The sequence below is a fragment of the Falco cherrug genome, chromosome 6 (assembly GCF_023634085.1).
Source record: "Falco cherrug isolate bFalChe1 chromosome 6, bFalChe1.pri, whole genome shotgun sequence".
In the NCBI taxonomy this organism is placed as follows: domain Eukaryota; kingdom Metazoa; phylum Chordata; class Aves; order Falconiformes; family Falconidae; genus Falco; species Falco cherrug.
In genome coordinates, this window is record NC_073702.1 from 34022550 (window position 1) to 34044649 (window position 22100).

A 22100-nucleotide genomic window follows, 5' to 3' on the forward strand; every position below is an offset into this window, starting at 1 on the left:
CTGCCTGCACCCACTGCCAGGTCTGGTCAGTCAGTTCCTCACGTACACAGATGAATAATGCCTTGGTTCAGGGGGTTAGAGAGGGTGGGCAAGCCCCATGGCTACTCTTACAAAGCTCTTGGACACTGAGCAGTGTAGGAAGCAGGGGAAGGATCAAGCCTGGATTTGTGCCCACATGAGGGGTGCGGAGGGCTTCAGGAGCAGCCTGGCTCTGCAGCACTGACTCCGGGCTAGGTTGGACCCAGCTGCAAAAGAAATATTTTCATACCAAAGCTGTTTTGTAGCTGATTGACAGAAAAGGGGAACATGGGAGATGTACAGAAGACAGTCGGTCCCGTGTCTTCTGCATCGTGCTGTAAAAACTCACCTGCCTGACATGGGAGAAATAGAAGTGCCATGTCTCCCAGGCCATCCTCCTCATTTTCCTACTGGCTAAGCACTCTACAGTGCAATTATCCACAACACAAACACTGAAATATAAGCAATTTGTTCAATATCAAAGGAGGATCATGACAAACCCAAGTTGTGAAACCTGCATCTTGTCAAGTTTAGTGCTGTTCCCCTCTTCTCAGAGAGGCTATCTGGAAACACAGAGAAATAGAATCAGCCACAGGTTATCATCACATCATTTTTTTGAAGTTACTGAACATGCAACAGTGAGGAGCACTGGACATCCAGCTTTTTGACTGATGCCAACTTAGAAGCACATACATGAGATAGACCCATAACACAAAGCTGGTTGAACCCCTGTAAGCATTTTAGAGCTGAATAAGACAGCTAAAAGTAATTTGGCAAATGCCTGTGGCCAGGCACTTGGACTAGTTGATCATTGTAGGTCCCTTCCAACTGAAATATTCCACTCTATTCTATTCTATTCTACTCTATTCAGAACAAAAATAAATCTAAAATACCGTGCAAAAGACGAAATTTTGGGTTTTTTTCATAACCATTCTCTACATTAAAGTTCTACTGCCCCAATAATTAAAACAGCATAATTACTCATTCCATATCAACAAGTACATAAAATGTTCAGTGAATAGGACATACTGGTATGTTCTATTTTAAAGAAATTGCTTATATGACCTTGGAATTTTGCCTGGTGCTCACAAACAGAAAGTGAGACAAGATAATTGCTCAGAGGAATTGAACACTCATTTGCAACATAAAATGGAGCTATGACTACTAATGCATGAAACAAAGCCTGGCCAGCTAACAGCTTGCAAGACACATCTGGCCTGCAGGACAATTTTCCACTATCATATAAAATCATACTTCTTATCTGACAGCTGGCTTTAATGTAAATGGGACTGTTGTCATCCACTCCCAATTGCCAAGAAGTTGAAAAGTCTTGCATTAGATATACAACTTGTTTATTCTTACCAATTATGGAGGCCAAGGCATACTTCTGGCCCTATAAATCCTGGTATAATACCCGTGTCTAAGCAGAGGATGTGAAAGTAAGCAAAGTGCTGAATATAAAACTCCATGACTTACAGAAAAAATATGCATACATAGCACTTTGAGGAAGCAAGTGTAGCATAGCTAGGTTGGCCCATGCTAACTTTAATTGAACTACAGCAAATTAATATCAGTGCGGTCACATCACAAAATATCAACCATAGACCAATCCAGCAGTCTTGGAGAGTTTATAGTCACATTTTTAGCCCTTGATGAAGCTGTGTCCCATGTTCAACTGTGCTAGCTAGTGTTATATTATAACTTAACATTACTATATAGACATACCTAAAGTCTCACTCGCATGTGCAATGAACATGATAACTGAACTTCTGCCCACCAATTTTCCTTGCAATTGTTGGTATCAAATACATGCAGGGCATGAAGCAAGCACAGGTGGTGTTATAATATGTCCTCAGCATACTAGCTACTGATAGAATACTTTGTGTAATTAAATTGCAAAGCTTTACAAATACGTTGGATTTTTCAATTCTAAATAAATAAATAAATAAATAAATCATAGTTTTGACTCCATCTTCAAATTTATCTAAATACAGTTTCTAAAACATTTGGCTGATTATAAATGCCAAGTGTGCAAAATGAGTGGATTCCTTCAATAATTAAATGTTTGAATTGTTAGCTTTTGTGTTTATCCTACAAGTCCAACTGACATAAGTAGTCTCAGTAAAGTCTGTGGTATGACAGCAGGAATGACTGACTAATCACATAAGGAAATCTTGCAAGATAAAAACCTTAAACTGGAGGACATCTTTCATCCTTTGGAGTATTAAACAACATTATTAATACTTGAAATTACTATCAAACCTTTTATTTATATTAACAAGGACTTCTAGGTTTTAAAATCAAACGGTTCTTTTTCCAAGTATGTGACTTGGGGGTAGCATCCTGTTTATTTCTGTGGATTTCCTCCATTTTTGCCTCCTTTATCTCTGAGGTTTTGTTTCCTTGTTTTCATTAAACTTTTTTTCATAACACATATTCCTGAAGTTGTATAGAATAAAACTTCCAACATCAGTGTGCATATCATACTTTATTTTATTGAAACAAGTTAGAAGACCCCAATTTACTTTCTCATTAATGGACAGAAGATATGGTCACATTTTTAGTCTGCCTTGCCATTTCACAGTTTTATATAATGTGATATACTGTGTCTATTCATTTTTTCTGTACTTACTTTTAAATAAGAGAATAAAAATGCAGTTACTGCAGAAAAGCAGTACCTGCTGTACTACTTGTAGTACAAAAGTGAAGCCACAGCAGGTATAGGTAGCCTTATGGTTATAAAGTGACTGTACATGAAAATCCTCAGGGTCACTATATTTTCAAGACTGTGGTCTTCCTGGAGTCTTCCTGGCATTTGCCAATAGTAACAAACCAACTGCTGTTTTGTAAGCTGTGCAACAAAATAAAGCTTGCTGAATGCAGTAAAAAGGATTGATTCTGAAAGATTATTTTAAAACTAAGTAGAATGATAGCTCAGACAACCTGCTGTCTGCCTTGATATGCCTGCAGCTTCTCAGACACTTCATCTAGTGGTCAGTTGTTAAGGGCAATCAGATAGATGGCTATAAGGTTTGTTTTATTCACAATCTTTCCCATTGCTGCATTTTCAACAAACAATCTCTCTTCTAGATGAGGTCAATACATGCTTGAACCAGAGGTTGCAAAACATGTTAGAGATCTGTCAAGGTCTGGCAACTTCCAAAATGGTCTCAACAACTTTAATTTCTTGGAAGTTGGACCAAGTGACACTCAGGGCTCAGGAGCAGCACAGGTCATTGTCTCTTCCTTCTTTTTCCAGGTTGCCTTGAAAGGATGCTAGGGATACAAATTGCCCACCAAAGAACAACTTTGAAAGAAAGCCTCAGTTCTTTGTAACAAAGTATATTCCTAACTTGAAACCACTGCATTTTCTGGCTTAACATTAGCTCTCTGGGGCAGAAAGACTGATCTCTGAAGGACATGCTACTATTGAGACGTCATTACAGGTTTAATTATCTCGGTGTTCAGTTTTAACTACTTAGATTCCCTGGAATTATATATTATAATCCAAGGAAAATCAGTCTTCCCTTCACCTTTCCCAGGCAGATAAACTGAACTCCAAGGACACTACAGGAAGAGGGATTCGCAATTAGAGCTTACAAAAATCACTTTGTATTTATACAAGAACTGTGAAAGTCTTGTGCCCTTGGCAGAAATTTTCATTTGACTTTCAGAAGCTTTGGGAAACTGAAAAAATCATTTATCTGTATAAATGACAAGTTCATGTTTAAAACTCTACTAGTTTTCTCTCCTCCTTTGATTAATCCTAAATACCCCACTCTTCCTTGATTTTGAAGCCCCAGGGGTCAGGATGAAAACCACAGTGCTCCTCTAAATCAAATCCTATTTGAACAAGAGCACCTTTTACAGAAAAAAAAAAGTATGCAGTCTCAAAAATTTCCACTGATGAAAATCTACCACAATCCTTGGTAAATTGTAACAGTGATCAACCACTGTAACTTCTAAAAATTGTGCCTTATGATGAATCACAGCTTGCCCAACTTTATCTTCCAGTTATTAGTTCCTGCTGTGCCATCTGAGGGCATTTATTCCAGCATTCAGGTTTGCTGGGGTACCACAGAGTTCACCACTTTCTCTTTTTTTTGGGGGGTGGGGGTATTTTTGTTGGTTTTTTGTTTTTTCTCTCCCACATGTTTGTGAAATGTCTAATCTGGGGGCTGACTACATTTCTTTTCACTGCCACAGGCGCCGCACTGCAGCAAATGAAGCCAGCAAATTCCAGCACAGCATAGCTGGCACCCACCAGCCTGCACTTCAGATACTGCGTGGACCCAAATCTTGCCTAGTGGCTTCAGCCTCAACACCCTACCTTGCAGCTCTCCCATGCTTGTATACCCTGGCAGCTGGATATTCATACGCTAGCACATTTTCATGGAAAAGCAAGTGGTGGTTGAAAATTGCCTGTGACAGCACCTGCCTGTGGAGGGATGCAGAGGAATACCACAGCGAATGGGACTGTTGTTGCACTGCCTCTGAAGTTGTCTTGAAAATTTGGGGACATAAGAGGAGGGCTCAAAACTGAGCATTTGCTATTCAGTAAAAGTCATCTGGAAGAATTATGAATAGAGCAGTGCTTGATGTTCCACACAGCATATATAGTGTAGGCCATGTGGCATATGCATTTTATCTGCATCTTGATAATAAAGCCCCTCAGTGAAATGTGAAAACATAGTGGTATTTGCAACAACCAAGATTTTGCTCCATAACATTTCTAAAATCACCACGAAAATGCTTTCTATTTTGAGCAATGTTCCTTCCCTAGCTTATATCAAAACAGCTGCCTCTAAAATAACAGTAAAGAGATGAATGTATAAGATCATGTAAGAAAAAGGATATATTTTGTGGACAGAGCTTCAAGGCGTGAAGTGACTGAGTCTTGCAGGGCAGCTATGGCTTCACACTTACAGGACTCTTCAGTTGTTACGAGACTGCTTGTTATGGCTCCTAAGAAAGAAAAGAGCATTTAGAATATTTATGACTATTATCAAACACTTATATCCCAGGAAAATCCTTGATTTTTCAACAGGAGTTGAACTCATGCTGTGAGACTACAGCAAGCACCAGGGCAGCCAGGAAGGAGGGACAGCAGTGAACAGGGACCAGTGTGTAGCCAGAGACAAGTGTCATAGTTCAGAAATGGGACAGGCAAGAGAGAGCTTGACTCTAACCAAGGAGGAGGCAGAACAGGGCGTTCCTCGCCTGCCTACCTGGATCCTCCGCACTCATTAAATTTGACGATTATTGAGCAAAATATAAGAAGAGGTCTGAGTGCAGGGGCCAACCAGCCTCCCCCATCAACTCTAATTGCTGGAGAGAACCTTCCCTTCACCTGTTACCTGTCCCTCTCATCCAGAATATCTCCCATCCCAAAAGGTAGGGCACCCTGGGAAAGAGGAGGAGGGTGTTCAGGTGATGCAGACTGAACCTGTGGTCCAGGTCTTCATCTTGTGAGTAGTACTTTGACCATCAGACTATCCATACAGGAAGGCCACTGGCATCACTGTAAACAGAATCTATTCAATTAGATGTATTTAAGGCCATGACTAACTTGTTGGGCTTCTCTTCAGAAGAATGATAGAATCATAAAATGGTTTGTGTTGGGAGGGACCTTCAAAGATCATCTTGTCCAAAACCCCTGCCATGGGCAGGGACACCTTCCACTAGACCAGGCTGCTCAAAGCCCCATCCACCCTGGCCTTCAACACTTCCACAACTTCTCTGGGCAACCTGTTCCATTGTCTTGCCATCCTCACTGTGAAAAATTTATTCCTCATATCTAAATGTATCTAAATAGAATCTAAATTCTACTTATCTATACAAAATCAGGGTTGCTGTCCTGTCAAAGCTGGATTGTAATGACATTTGGGGTACCCATCACTCCCAATCACAGAACTTCTGAGAATGCATTAGTCCCAAGTTAAGCCTCCAGGAGTTTTGCAAGCCAAGCAGGAAGGCACATAGTGATTTTCGGGACATAAAACCAGCCAGTGTCAGAAGTTCATCTGTTTGCATCGGTTTCTGAGATGTGGGTGGAATTTAGATACCTAAGTCTCAGCCTGGGAAGAAATTAGAAGAATTTAATTTACCACTTGGTAAATAACACAAAAATGAAAGCAGGAACACATGTATTAATTTTAAATATGAAGCAATAGAGGTTCAGCTAAATCATCAATGTGTATCACCCCACAAGTATTCTTCACCTGTAACACTGGCAATATGCATACATAGGGATTATAATTTTTTATTCAAGAGGTGTGAACATGAGTCCATCCCAATGTCACATGAATATGGATGGAGGGAATAACAATATGCAAATAGGCCCAAACGAATTTAAAATGTAGTAGAAAGGTACAGCAATATATTAATGGAGGTGCTGGTTAGTATGACAGAGAAGTCATCAATCTCAAACATCGCCATACTCCACAGTGGTTCCATTGGATCTGTTCCTAGGGCTTGCCCTCAGTCTTCCAGACTCACAGGGGACCAGCCTCAGCTGTTCCTAAAAATTCCTTTTTTTCCATAATCTACCACAAAACCAGGGATGATCACAAAGGGCTCAGAAAGATCATAATTTCATTGTGGTATAATAACATCAGGCATCAGCTGATGGTTCTGAGTTCTCAGCTACATGAAAGGCAATTTAATCTCACCTACTAGAAAGTAAGAGTTATGGCAAGCTGTACCACTTGTTGCAGGCCAAGAACAAACATATCAACAAGTTTTCTAGAGGTATTACTTGTATGTAATACCTGTCTCTTTGTACATGTTTTTTTACATTGCTTGCAAAGGTGTTGACTGCAGATTATTCAATTATTTTTTCCATAGATATATAAACACATAGCTAATGAATGCCAACAAATTATGTGAGCATTGTAACAGAAAAACAATAGAAATATTATACCTGGATACAAATTTTCTTTTTTTTCTGAATTGTTTTGGTTTCTTTTTTTGTTTATCAATCATGCCATTGATATATCCATATTACAGGGAAACTGCAAAAACTATGAACAGATTCAGTTCTAGCAGTGCAGAAATTTGTTTGTCTTACAGCCAATGTTGAAACTGGTGTCTCCTTGATTCCACTGAGCCTGTATTTGTTCAGCTCCCTCCTTTGGAACATTCCACCAGCTTTATGGTCAACGTAGAAAAAAGAGCTGTTCAAAAGTCAGCTGGAGGAAGGCCAGTTCAAAATATCACACCAACACAGTTGGTTTCCAACCAACTGCCAGTTAATTTTTTATGTTTGCATTTAAATTCTCCAATGACAGATACAGATCCTCCTTGGATTATGACTATTTTAACAAAATTACTTTTCCAACCAGCTTTGGCAACTTCCCAAGTGTACCCTGAAGTTTTCTAGTCCTTCTGTGAAATCTAGAGTCTTCCAGTATCTGATATTCAAAATCCTGGACACTCACGTTGCCACTGGGATGCCCAACAATTCATACAAAACATGCTAGAGCTGTGTTTTTGCACTGCATTTATATTTATGTCCAGACCTACAAAAAAATTACTATTTTTGCTGATGGTGTTTGGCTATATCCACCAGTTTCATAACTTTGCTCTTACACAGGGTCCTTAGCCACTTGATGAAATGGCAAATTATTCCTGCTCTGAATCAGAGATAGGATTACGTACCTCTTGAGGTCCCTTCCAACCCAATTTTACTTTGATTCTACATCAAATGGTGCAGAGGTTCTGCCAAGAGTTGATGCCATTATTGCCCATCTGAAGGCGAGTCAGCTGGTGAGCTCACATCTGCCCCACTCAGCTTGGAGGAGCGGACAAGAACATATGGTTTAGCATTGCTGTGGTTCTTCTAGCACCAGTTCTGTTCCCCTCTGGCTCCCCACCATCCTCCAAGTGGTGGTACACAATTAAGTCCCATGCTCTGGAGACATATGCCCCAGAACCCTGTCTTGCTAATCCTCCCAATTACTCCCATTTGATAAAGAAATGCAGATTATAACAGATTTTTTTTTTTTTTTAAAACCAGTGAAGCCCTTAAATGTGTCATGATAAGTAAGAGTCAACTGCAGTTTTAAATACAGTAACTGCTATAATTAAACAAGAAGGACCAAAATAGCTCAAAATGTAGTGGAAACAGGAAGGAAAGAATGGAAAAGGATGATATTTACAGGGAGTCTGTGAGCTGATGGAATGTTTCTCAAACAGATTAAAAGGATTTAACATATTAAAGAGAGGCACTTCATTAAATAAATTCAGTAAAAAACACAATAAATTATTACTTGAGCATGTTTTCTCATCTGGATTTAAGGTGAAGCCTTCATAGCAGTCACAGGTGTATGACCCACCATTACTCACACAGACCTGCTCACAGCCAGGGGCTCCTGGTGCAAACACATCAGTTCCTACAGAACGCATTTTGGAGACACAGTTACCCGAAAAAAAGGTAACTTTTTTTTAATGCTTCCCAACAGCAATGCTTTTCCATGCTGGGAGCCTCTCTTATGTGAATTTTTCCAGGAACTACTGAGATGTGTAACTGGTCTTGCCTTGGAGCAGCAAGACAAACTAATTGCCTTACTGGGGTCTCCCTCAGTCCGTACTTTGTACAGTCTGTGCTCACTCTGACTGCAGCTGCCTGACCTCACCAGCCGTGAGGTTCCAGACCACCTCCAAACGTATGCTAGGAAAAGTTTCCAGTACACAATAGCTTTACAGTTTGGAGGCCGGGAAAGAAAGAAACACTTCTAAAATTATTACATTTTCACTATAACGCAAAGTCAATGGGAAGCTAAAGAAGCAAACAGCAATATGAAATTCAGCCCGAGGGGAGGACATCACCTCAAACTGTCTCCTGCATGGTAGTATGCAGATTCCACAGTATTGCAAAGTGTGTGACTAGCCCCAGCTCTTCTCTCTTCAATTATTTCTCAGTTTGGGTTTGCTGAATATTGCATGATTTTTTAAAATGCAGTGAAGGCCTTAGTTATTACATAATAAAGAAAGACCAAATGGTAAGCAGTTACTAGCATTGTTGCATATAAAGTGCTTTGTATCTCTGAATGTTGCTCGAAGTGGAAAAGGCAGAGTGGCATAGAACTGTCTTGTAACACTTGCACGCATGTGAAAGTTTCTCAAAGAGATCTAAATAAATTAACCTGCTAATGAGAGCTATTTCAATACATGTATTTAGCTGGGGAGGGTGTGGGGGAACAGGGAACAGCAAGCTGCTCTTACTTGAGCAAGTCTTCTTGTCTGGATTCAGGGTGTAGCCTTGGTAGCAGTCACAGGTATAGAACAGATCATCTCTCATGCAGACCTGCTCGCAGTCATGCCTTCCAGGTGCACACATATCGACAGCTGAGGAAGGCATTTGAGAAGAGAAGAATATTAATCAATACCCAAACTTCAGCCTTTTTAGTTGGTGTTGGCAATTTCCACTTGCAAACATATCTTCATTTGGATTCAAACCAGGATGTTTTTATTGCATGTCAGCATGCTATTAGCTATAGTAGGGTATACACAGTCCGCTGTAGTGTGGCTATCAACATCACAAAAATAATACAATTTTTGGAATACTGGTAACACTTTTTTTGCAGTTGTAACAGATTGCAAAAGGAACTGAACTAGCAGTGGCCCAGTTACAAATGAATTATCCAAAGGAATATCAGAGAATAAATAACTGGATTTTAAGAGACTATTTGGCCTTATTTCAGCTGTAATTGAGTTGGATAAGACACTGTTTTATGGAATGAAAAGACCATAAACAGAAGAGTATAAATGGCTGCTAAAAAAAAAGAGAGATGTGGCACCTGCTGCCGGTTACAAAGTGAGGTGTGAGGTTGATGTTTTCTGCCAAATTTAACACATCACCTCTGAAAGGACAAGCTGAGAAGGAGTTCCTATGTTTGGATATCTTTGCAGGAAGGGAAGGGAAGGGAAGGGAAGGGAAGGGAAGGGAAGGGAAGGGAAGGGAAGGGAAGGAAGGGAAGGGAAGGGAAGGGAAGGGAAGGGAAGGGAAGGGAAGGGAAGGGAAGGGAAGGGAAGGGAAGGGAAGGGAAGGGAAGGGAAGGGAAGGGAAGGGAAGGGAAGGGAAGGGAAGGGAAGGGAAGGGAAGGGAAGGGAAGGAAGGGAGGGGAAGGGAAGGGAAGGGAAGGGAGGGGAAGGGAAGGGAAGGGAAGGGAGGGGAAGGGAAGGGAAGGGAAGGGAGGGGAAGGGAAGGGAAGGGAAGGGAAGGGAAGGGAAGGGAAGGGAAGGGAAGGGAAGGGAAGGGAAGGGAAGGGAAGGAAGGGAAGGGAAGGGAAGGGAAGGGAAGGGAAGGGAAGGGAAGGGAAGGGAAGGGAAGGGAAGGGAAGGGAAGGGAAGGGAAGGGAAGGGAAGGGAAGGGAAGGGAAGGGAAGGGAAGGGAAGGGAAGGGAAGGGAAGGGAAGGGAAGGGAAGGGAAGGGAAGGGAAGGGAAGGGAAGGGAGGGGAAGGGAAGGGAAGGGAAGGGAGGGGAAGGGAAGGGAAGGGAAGGGAGGGGAAGGGAAGGGAAGGGAAGGGAAGGGAAGGGAAGGGAAGGGAAGGGAAGGGAAGGGAAGGGAAGGGAAGGGAAGGGAAGGGAAGGGAAGGGAAGGGAAGGGAAGGGAAGGGAAGGAAGGGAAGGGAAGGGAAGGGAAGGGAAGGGAAGGGAAGGGAAGGGAAGGGAAGGGAAGGGAAGGGAAGGGAAGGGAAGGGAAGGGAAGGGAAGGGAAGGGAAGGGAAGGGAAGGGAAGGGAAGGGAAGGGAAGGGAAGGGAAGGGAAGGGAAGGGAAGGGAAGGGAAGGGAAGGGAAGGGAAGGAAGGGAAGGGAAGGGAAGGGAAGGGAAGGGAAGGGAAGGGAAGGGAAGGGAAGGGAAGGGAAGGGAAGGGAAGGGAAGGGAAGGGAAGGGAAGGAAGGGAAGGGAAGGGAAGGGAAGGGAAGGGAAGGGAAGGGAAGGGAAGGGAAGGGAAGGGAAGGGAAGGGAAGGGAAGGGAAGGGAAGGGAAGGGAAGGGAAGGGAAGGGAAGGGAAGGGAAGGGAAGGGAAGGGAAGGGAAGGGAAGGGAAGGGAAGGGAAGGGAAGGGAAGGGAAGGGAAGGGAAGGGAAGGGAAGGGAAGGGAAGGGAAGGGAAGGGAAGGGAAGGGAAGGGAAGGAAGGGAAGGGAAGGGAAGGGAAGGGAAGGGAAGGGAAGGGAAGGGAAGGGAAGGGAAGGGAAGGGAAGGGAAGGGAAGGGAAGGGAAGGAAGGGAAGGGAAGGGAAGGAAGGGAAGGGAAGGGAAGGGAAGGGAAGGGAAGGGAGGAAGAAAGGGAAGGGGAGGGGAGGGGAGGGGAGGGGAGGACCCCCATTTGGACCTATATGATTTTTATTAAATCACAAAGACCTGGATGGCTGAGAACTCATTAGCAGCATACTGCAAAATGAGATTCAAAAGGAAAAATAAGCAAGCATATTGGGGAAATAATCTGGAATTTGACTATGCAGGGGGAGAATCAGTGTTATGAAAGGAGGTTTAGAATTGGACGCCCAAAGGAAGATGCCTAGCTGTATTCACATTGCCTCACAGATATTTATGGTCTTTATATAATGCCAGGTAAAAGTCCATTTTAGGAACTATATTTACAAAATCAGCTCCTAAACTAGGCAAGAAGAAATACTGAGGCCCTCTAGCTTCACTTCTTCGAGATGCGAGACCTGTAACTTAGTTGGAGAGATTTGCCTAGGAACTCCTGGAATTGAAAGCCTTGGTTCAGCACTTTGTCACACAAAATGTAGTAAGGAAAGGGATTATGAAGGAAGTGGAAAAAAGGATTTTACATAACTAAGTCATTAATGAGACAACCAAAGAGATGAACAGTGAAGTTCAAATCCCAATCAAGGAAAATTAATATAGAATACATATTAATTTGTAGGTACTATACTTACACATACATGTTTAACTACCAACTAAATCTACACTCCTATCCTCTCAGACATCAGCACTGGGGAATAACACTTCCCTTCACCCCCTAGAGCTCTAAGGCTGGAGTATTTTTTAAGATTCAAACACACCCACCAGAGTGATCATACTCATGATGATACAGACTGTAATCTCTCTCCCAGCACAGTCCTTGCTCTTCTTCATCTTTCCCTTGTGCTGCTTGACTGAAGAGTTTTCTGACACAGGTAGTACCCACCACATCTTCCCAGCAAATATATTATCCTTCTCTCTCAGGTGGATATGGCAATTCATGCTTCATGGATGTGAAAATACTGTGAAGTCCTCAGGGAAATGCCATATGGTATTTTAATTATACCAATTACAAGCTTCACACAACTGAAGAAAGCCATGGATCTCAAATTATTACAGGACATAGGAAAAAATAAAAGTTGTACTGTGTTTTCAGGAGTAGTACAGAAATTCTTGGACAGCTTATCAGAAAAATAACATAAATTAACCTGATTTTTAAAACCTACTTGCTTGTAGCTGAACACCGTATTTCCTTAATCAGGTCTTACCTGAGCAAGTCTTCTTATCTGGATTCAGAGTGTATCCTTCATAGCAGTTACAGCTGTAGGATCCACCATTACTCAGACAGACTTGTGCACAATCATGCCTTCCAGGTGCGCATATGTCCGTGGCTGTGGTGAACCACATTTTGAAAAAGAAACCAATTAATGCCTCCAAGACAGTCAAATGTTTAAAATGCTTCAACATTTATAATTACATTTTAATTAGGATTCAACCGGTGCCCTACTGTATCATTATATTATGCTGCAGACAACTGAATTCAGTTACTAATTATTTAATGGAGGAGGCAGATACTGGGACTGCAAGACATTACTATGCCACATCTCACGTAATTCTGATTTTCATCAGCAATTCTAACAGTCCTGAATATCCCCAGGAGGACTGAAGCTAAAACACCATACTGAAATGAGCCATAACCCACCACGTGTCAAGGCAGAGTTGTTTCTTGCAATATTAGCAGTACCTATGGTGAATTCAAATTTAAATTCATATTTTCATCCATGAGCTGAAGACAGGCACAAAAAGCCAGACATGATATCTAGAAATGCTATTAAATGGCAAAGAGATATAAAGCCTAGTGAGAAAAAACCCAACAAACAAACAAGCAGGAGCACTGGAATGTTATGTTCTCTCTTCAGAAATGAGTAGAAACTTCAGTGAGAAGAATGTTTATGTGCTCTCAGAGGGAGGGATGCACTTACCAGTTATAAAATAGCTACCCTAAGGTTGGTGCTGCTCAAAACTTCCCATTTAAAGAAATAACTCCAGAGAAGTATTTGGGGGGGAAAGTGTTTATAGTAGGCTCACTTTTCAGGATGCCAGTGCAAGGAATAGGAAAGAAAGAAGCTGCTGCCAGTGTAAGACCGGGGTCGCTATATAGCACAGCCCTGCACAACTTCGGAAGCAGAAGCAGTAAGCTGCAAAACGCCCTGCATTTCAACAGAAGAGATGGAGACCACGTGGAATAATCATCGGGTTTTAAGATCTCTATGGACTAGTGCCACCACTCTCCAGTGGAGATACAGTGCTGGTGGGCATCTCCAAAATAGGTTCATCCTCCCCCAGGGACTAAGTGATTTATGAAGTATAGTGAGGACCACAAAATGGTTAGGTAAGTGCCAAACTGCAGTTTTTTAATCAACACATTTAAAGAAAAATGTAATTTTATTGTTATTGGAACCAAGTGGAAAGGCTACAGGTAAATTCTATTTTAAGAGTTGATGTCTGTAAGTGATTTTTCAACTAGAAATAATGAGGGTAACTCACAGAAAACATGTCCATGTCTCCATGAGTTTCATATATTAAAGTAGCCTTTAGTTCTTACCTGAGCAAGTCTTCTTATCTGGATTCAGGGTGTAGCCTTCATAGCATTCACAGACATAGGATGTGTTGTTACTCACGCAGATCTGATCACACTCATGCCTTCCAGGTGCACACATGTCCACAGCTGCAAGATGCATGTTAGAGAAACAACTCATTATTAATAAAAAGTAGTTTGGGATGGAGTGCATATTTACATTTTTAAATGTATTTCTATTTGGAATCAGCTCAGAAATGGCAATAGTAACTGAAGGCATTAGAATAAGTGGTAGGAGAAAATGTCTATACAGTGTCTAGATCTGAAGACTTTGTTTTGGCATCTGGCCCTAATGAAGGATGGTGATGGAAACAAACTACTTCTCACCAGTACTTGCAGCAGACTGTGATTTATTATTGGAGTTATTATTGAAGAAGATACAGATGTTCACTGTTTCAACAGAAGTACACAAGTAGCTTCTCAGATCCAGTTATGGTATTAAAAAGTGATTTTTTTCTAGCTGAACACATTTACCAAAGGAGTAATACCTGAGCAGGTTCTCTTATCTGGATTCAGAGTGTAGCCTTCATAGCAATCACAAAGGTAGGTTCTGCCGTTACTCACACAGACCTGCTCGCAGTCGTGGGTCCCAAGTGCACACACATTCACAGCTAAAAAGGGCATTTACAGCAAGGGTATTTCAGTCATCCCAAAGGAAAGAAAAAGTAATTAATAATTTATGCTTACAAAAGTACATCTTGCACTGTTTGCTGGATCAGTAGTAGTAAATGTCACTGCTATGTCACTCACAGAAGGTTACAGGCAGCTTTTGCACCATTCTGTAGCCAGAAGAAAGAAGTCATAAATGACACCGGAACAACTACAGTGAAATAATTCACCACCTGAGGTGGCAGAAAGACAAGATGAATTGAAAAGTGTGCAAGGGAAAGATTGTAAGCATTTAGTAACATTACACTGGAGACAAGAACTTGGCAATGAAAATGACCTTCTGGCTTTTTGTATCCAGTCCCTTTCTATCACAGACAACCAGTTGAAATAATCTCAAAATCTGTCAGTCACATTCTCTGGCAGTTTACTAACTTCTGCTCACTGGCATACAATTTATGGATTCCTGCTGCACTGTAAAAAAACCTCCCATATAAACTGAAAAGCAACAGACGCAAAATGAAATTAAATAGAATAAACCAAACCAAACCAAAATAAAATAAAATCAAAGTGCAACAGAAACAGCGTCAAGACCAGGAGGAAGAGAAAAATTACTCAGAGGCACTGGGATAACACACTGCCTTCTCAGGGATGAAAAGAGTATCTGTGTAACTATGGTCCAGATGTATCAGCCAGCAAAGAAACCCATCACTGCAAGATGAGTATGTGAGCACTGCAGCTGCCTTGATCTATTGGATTTAAAAAGTCAAGACCAAGAGAGGATATGGAGGAAGTTCCTACAGTGGGGTGGCTTTACAGACACATGAACTGCCTAATGGAAGGACAGTACAGAAATAATGTCCAAACCTCAGAGAACTGAGAAGCTGAAAACGTAAACTACAAATTGAGATTCAATTTTCAGGGACCGACTAATGCCTGAGCAAACAGTAAGGCTAGCTCATCAGACTGAGAAAACAGAAAACAGTGATAGGAAAAGCAGCATGATGGATGGCAGCTGACAGAAGTGTGTTGTGGTGACAGGGCAAATAAAATGACTGTCGTAATGCTGGGCTGTCTCTGAAATGCACTATATGTGCTGACAGTGTCTCCCTTCACATATGGTCTAACTACATAACTAATTAACTTCCGACCAATTTTTCTCAAGTTTATTTAGCTTTGGATATGCTGCTTCTCTGGTTACCTCAAGATGCCCACTTCTCTCCACAGACTGTAAAGATACTCAATGAAGCTTAGATGATTTTTGGATGACTAAATTTAGATGAAGGAGAAAAGGGAAGGGGAGAGGGAATGAGGAAGAAAAAATGGTAGAGGAAAAAAGTGAGAAGGGGGAAAAGAAGAGGGAAAGGAAGGAAAGAAAGAAGGAGAAAATTAAAGGGAAAAGGAGAAAAATGAGAAGACAAGTCTGATATTACCTAAGATTTTACTTAGATGAGTAGTCACAATATGGATATGAAGTACCGGTAAAATCAAACTCCAAAGCAATAGTGGTGAGGTAAGAAATGAGAAGCAAGAGTGCTTGAATCTTCTCATGTATTTCTGAATGCAAGGCAACATTTCTCATTTTCTAAAACATGGGAGATTTAAATGTCCTCTAATAAGGTTGACAGAAAGGATGTCTTTTCTTTCCATTGGCAAAAACAAATCTCAAACTAAGGGAGTGTCTTTTCATTCTGCTGCACCCTTGGGAATAAGACAGAGAATACACCTCCATGGCTTATGAACAAAATCTGTGGGTGATATTTTCAAGCATAAGTGAGAAGCTCAAGACTCAAATGGTCAGATTTTTGTGGTAGGAAAGTCAGCCCTCCACCAACTTGGACACCAATCTAAGGCTAAGATTTTCCATCTCCAGGATGGTCTCATGTTGAATGATGCCCTCAATGCATCAAGAACTTGATCTTAGCCAACTATTTTGCCCCTGAACATTAGTATTCCTGTTTTCAGTTCACCCTACAAACACAGTTATTTGCCTTGGCCCAAAAAGAATCCTAATTGTTACTGGTGAGTCTAGATTTCTAACCAAAAAGCTGTAAAAGACCCAGTTTACCCACACTGTCTTACAAGACCCTTTTAGACTAATTTGGTTTGTAGGAACCTTTTTAAAAACCATTCCTTGTACCATGTTCTTGTTCCCACAGATTTCATAAATTCATAAACACCACAGATTCAGGCTAATTGCATGCAGGCAACTCGGAGTTACACTGGAAGTGTGTATACGTGAGCTCTTTTTTGGTTTATCCTCCAGCTTAGCAGGGTCGTAATTTCTATGATTCAGCACAATAAACAGTAGGGTTACTCTTATGAACAAGAGATTTTTCTTTGGTGCTATGAAAGGGCTTGCTTTGGTGAGAACATAGGTGGAAAATCCGTGCTGTGTTCACAGCAAACATACCAGTCCAGCTAGGTGGGCACTTGTACCCACCACCAGGTACCAGAGAGAGGATCTGGTCGCATCAGCAACACATCGTGATGTCAAGCCAAACCTCAAGGCATTTCCTGTGTTAATTACTGGGCAAAGTGTCCTGTTTGCAGATAGTCCTACACATTTATTTCATACCTAGAAAAAGAGGTCTATTCACTTTAAACATATTCAACAGTTATTATGGTAATTTTTACTAAGGCCGTGAAGTAACAAAGTAACACGTTGCCAACCAAGTTCCCAAGGCAATGGCTGTTATTTTAATTCTCTTACAATGTTCTTTACACCTGATTTTACCCATTATTTGCTGGAGATTTATTTTACAAGTAATTTCCTTAGAATCTTACTAGAAAAATCTACTTCAAGCTTTTTGATTGTCAAAAAGTTGTCATCTAATTTTTGTGGGTAGGCCTGTGTCATAGCTATCTATAGGCAGCTCTAAATACTCCAGATACATGAAGTTTTTTCCTCTAAATGACAGTAACAACCCATGCTGGCCTAGCATCATTAGTGGAGTTCTAGCCCAAAACGAATATACATCCAGCATTTTTCCAAGACCAGCCCCGAAAGACAAGCTAATTCAACCCATCCCACAGTTCCCTGTCTAAACCAAGTTGCAAGGAAAAAGAAAAGTGTGAGTCTGGCACACTGAAAAAGCCCAGCAGTGCCTGCAGAGTGAAAACCCATCCCGAGATGACCTGCTGTTATGCTTGGGCACTTCATCCTGCACCAAATTTCTCAAGCTAGCGTAGTGGTTCACCTGCCACACTGGTTTTCCTACTCTGAATCTACAAGGAGCCCTTCAGCGCCACACTTCCACCCTCCTTGCCTCCCAGTGAGATGGGAAAAAAATGAGCAGACTGCACATCTCCGGTGTACACTCTCAGTAAGTCAGTAAATATACGCCGCCGACTCCCAGCCAGACTGCCATGCTTTCTCTTGCACTGAATCAGACCAACTGCAGAAGGAGGTCCACTGAAATCAGGTCTGTTACCTGCATGGTAAGGTCGCTATTCAAAATGGAAGGTCATTACTTGGCCTCCACTGAATAAAAGGGTTGCTTGTTTGCACAACCGACGGCAAAGGAAATATTGAGATGTGGTACATAACACTTCTGAAAAAGAAAAACTTCTTTCTTAGGGAGTGGAACCACAGTAGGAGCCAAAAGGAGCCAAATTACACTACTGTCTTGAACTGACCACCTTACCACAGAAAGTCTCTCTGAATTTGGATGTCAGCTTTTCAATCACACCATAGGTCTCCACATAGAAGACGTGTTCATCCAGTGGTTCGCTGGCCATTACCCTCAGGGACTGCATGTCTGCCCGGTCTACCCCAACGGCATAGATCTCAATGCCAGCTGTCCGGGCGCTTGCTGCCACATCTTGAACCTGGTCTTGCGGCCGTCCGTCTGTCACAACAATGACCACCTTGGGGATATTGAAGGTTGCTGGCCGGGTGCCCATTTCCTCAGTGAAGACTTCATCCATGGCAGTTTGGATGGCAAGGCCGGTCATTGTGCCAGCAGACAAGGGCTTGATGTGAGATATCGCCTCCTTCATAGATGCTTTATCAAAGTAGGTCCGGAGGGGAAACTCTACCTTGACAGTGCTAGCATAATTCATGACTGCCACACGGGTTGTTCTTTCACCAACATCCAGAGTATCAATCATTTCTGACAAAAAGATTTTCACTTTCTCAAATTCTTCAGGTCGGACACTACGGGAACTGTCTATGATGAAGACAAGGTCCAGGGGCCGGTTCTTGCAGGCAGTGTCTGTCAAGAAGGAAGGAAAACATTTCAGTCATCTCCTACACAGGACTGCAGCTCTCCCCCTAAGGGCAATGAGAGCTGTCGTGGCAAACTACTACCAGTTAAATGTTGGCACTCTTGATTCTTTAGAAAGAGACTTAAAATTGTAGGAGTAACACATTAGAAATTCTTAAATACTAATTTTGACAAGTAATAAATAATTGAACTTTTCTAAGCATTAACAGATAGATCCACATGTGAGCTCACAAAAATCTGTAACTATCCTTGAAAAAAAAGGTTGTAGTTTGCATGTAACAGCCAACACAGAAATGTAGCAATGATGTATAAATGTACTTCCTTTTTATTTTTGTAAAGATAAACCCTGAATTACATTTTTATAAGTTACAGAAATAAAATGGTAAAACAACTGGATAGATTACATAGTGAACAGATCCTAACTATTTTTTAGGATAGTAACAATGCTGATTAGGAATTGTTTCTTGTTTGTAATTCGCAATCCAAAGCGCACAACAAGAAGAAATAAAGGCCAACAGGAAAAAGATGCAAATGATGCTGTTATAAAGGCTTCTTACAGTAGGGAAAGCCTACTTTAGTAGAGAAAAGTAGAGCAGAGAGTACTTTAGAGTACTGCACAGTAGAGAAAAAAATGAACTTAATTATGAAGTAATTTTACATGTGAAAATGAGTATTTACACACATATTTCTAGCTTCCAAAATTCCTCACTGACATATGAATCTAGACAGAAACAGAAAAGCCATTGCTCAGATCAAAGAGAAGCATCACTTCTAGGAAGACAAAAAATAATCAATACAGCAATAGCAGGGAAGCTGAATCTTACACTCTCTGTCCTGGTACCTTGACCTGACATTGATGATACCATGTACTTGGTTTACACCATCAAGGCATGGATTTGTGTAGTTGGTTTATGAAAAACAAGACAAGCCAAAAGAAAGCTCTTGTATAGAAGAGACATTCTGGCTCAACAGTGCATTAAATAACAAAATATGAGGTGTTCATTTTGATTATGCTCCCCAAGAGGTGTTTTGGGAACCTGACACACCTCTCCTGGCTATCAAGTTCGCTTTTATTATTCCATTCCAATTGAAATAAAAAAAATATCCACAAATCTCTTAAAAGTAGAGGTGAAAACAGCACCTTTTTTTTTGTTTCAATGCGTTACTTTTTTTTTCTCTTGCGCAAGTGAAAAAACCAAATTGCATAGCTAGATCTTACTTCCATCAGGATACACAGTAGCAGAGTTGATTTTGCCTTTGAACAGAGTAACCCACCAGATGAATCTAGGACCCCATTCAGGTACATTACACATAATTCTACAGGCATCCCTTAACTCAGATTTTGCGAAAGGATTTAGAAGAATAGCTTTGTGCCCTTCGGGAAGTTGAGAAAACATGAAGAAATGTTTGCGTGTGCATGCGTAGCTTAAGGTATGAAAGACAAAACACACAAGTGTTTGTCCTCAAAAAAAACCCCCAAAAAACCCAAAAAACCCACACAACCAAATCCAGGATTTGTAAGCAGAACAATTCCCTTTTATAGATTAGGGAGAAAAAAAAAAACCAACCACCCACCAACAAAACAAAACTTTTCAGCAACCTGATCCTTCTGTGCGTCTGAAAAGATGTTTCCAGAAAGGAACACACGTAGGGAAGTGATGCAAGTTTTAGAGATTAGCAAGGCCGGCTTTGCATAAAAAAAAGTAGCCGGTGCTCCTGCCTGGGAGCGGACGGCCGGCGGAGCGCTGCCGCTGGAGCCGGACGCCCCCGGGGCACAGCCCTCCCGCAGCCGTCAGTGACAGCCGGCGGTGGGACACCCTGCGAGCAGAGCGGCAGGCGGCAGCGGCGCGGCCGGGCAGCGGCGAGCGAAGCGGGCAGGGAGCGAGGCGGCGGGCACGGCCCCTGGAAAGGCCGCCCGGGGGGCGCGCAGCCGGCCGCGGGTGTACGGTACCTGCCGCGGCGAGGCTCCCGGAGCGGCCGCCGGGCTGCAGGCGCGGGCGGTGCGGGGAGGCCCCCGCCGCGGGCAGCAGCAGCGGCGGCAGCAGCAGCAGCAGCGCCCAGCAGCAGCCCCGGGTGCCGAGCGCCCGCCGCATGGTGCCGCCGCATGCCCCGCCGCCCACCCCACCGCCTTTAAAGCCGCCGGCCGCGCTCGGAGGCGGAGGGAGGGGGGTACGGGGGATGCCCGGGGTGGTATCGGCCCCCGCGCCGCCTCCCCGCGGGGGCTGGCGGCCCGCCCTCGCAGCCTGGCAAAGAGGGAAGGGCTGCAAGGGCTGGGGCTGAATTCGAGGAACTTAGGGCACAGTCAGACAGGGTTCCAGCGTGGAGGCAGGGGGAGTTGGAACAGAAACTCACCCTTTCTCCCTCCCCTGGAATGATTTGATCCACGTCTGGTACCTTTGCACTTCCAGTCTCAGGGCTTTATCTCCAGTGCAGTATTTGCAAAGAACGGGAGAAAAAGCTGGCACAAGCAGCTGCCTTCCGCGCTGCCAGAGCTCGCAGAGGGTGTTTTGCCTGGTGCCCACCACTGCAAATCCTGCCGGCTCCTATGGGAAGCTGCAGCAGGCTTTAAGGGCAAGCCCGGTGTAGAACACATATCCGCTACCATCTCCAGCACAGTGTTCTAGAAGACACCTTTGCCGAAGCTGCAGTTGGTGTGTTGGACTGCAGGCCCATCTTTTTTCCCCCTTCACCTCCGTAAGGGAAACATGAAGCCCAGATTTAGAACAGGAACCATGACACCCCCTCGCAAAACACCAGCAGTGTAGTCTCAGGCAGGTATTGACTCACTCAGAAAGTACCAGGTTAACTGCACAATGAGGCCACCATCACAGTCACAAAGCCTGCCAATAAAATCAGGGAAGAGGGAACACCACCCTCTGTAAAGAGGAAAGCCACAGGACAGGGGTGAAGGGGAGTACAATGGCTTTCATCTAGATGGGGCTGCAGCTCCGAGCTATGACAACACATGCACACACCCCCCACGCAAACCTACAGCAGTGCCTGCTGCTGCCTAACACCACACACCCCTACGATCACCCACCCATATTTCAGGAAGCCTCAACACCCACCCCCGGGGCCAGAGCGCTCTGCCCGTATCCACCACTTCCAAGTTCCTCCAATGCCCACTCACAACGGTCATACAACTAATGAAGGACCAGGTTTTTGGCTTTGTTTTGTAACACAGCCTGAATCTCCCTCAGTGTAGATGGATCCAGGCCAGATCTGTGCTCTGGGGTCAGTATTTTCGGATGTAAATTTTCCAATGTAAATAATGTTGCAGTCCTACTGAGTGTCTGTCCTACTCTTAATACCTGAGCTCATCAGGCATCAAGTTTGCCCTGAAAGCTAGAAGCTTCAAGCTTCCAGTACAATTCCCTTTACCCAGCGTATACAC

At 42.8% G+C, this 22100-nt stretch overlaps 1 protein-coding gene across 2 annotated transcripts; it reads right to left on the minus strand.

The window, feature by feature from the left end:
- Positions 1 to 2486: 2486 nt before the first annotated feature.
- Positions 2487 to 20851, minus strand: MATN3 (matrilin 3). Of its 2 annotated transcripts, XM_055714665.1 has the most exons (8): positions 20658 to 20843; positions 18125 to 18694; positions 14360 to 14482; positions 13839 to 13961; positions 12502 to 12624; positions 9244 to 9366; positions 4876 to 4983; positions 2487 to 3008 (listed from the first exon to the last, which is right to left on the minus strand). In XM_055714665.1, exons 1-8 carry the CDS (start codon positions 20797 to 20799, stop codon positions 2953 to 2955), a joined length of 1368 nt encoding a protein of 455 aa, XP_055570640.1. In that variant the 5' UTR covers positions 20800 to 20843; the 3' UTR covers positions 2487 to 2952. The 2 variants fall into 2 exon arrangements, with proteins under 2 accessions (XP_055570640.1, XP_055570641.1); XM_055714666.1 differs by lacking the exon at positions 14360 to 14482 and having other exon boundaries at positions 20658 to 20851.
- Between the last annotated feature and the right edge of the window lie 1249 nt (positions 20852 to 22100).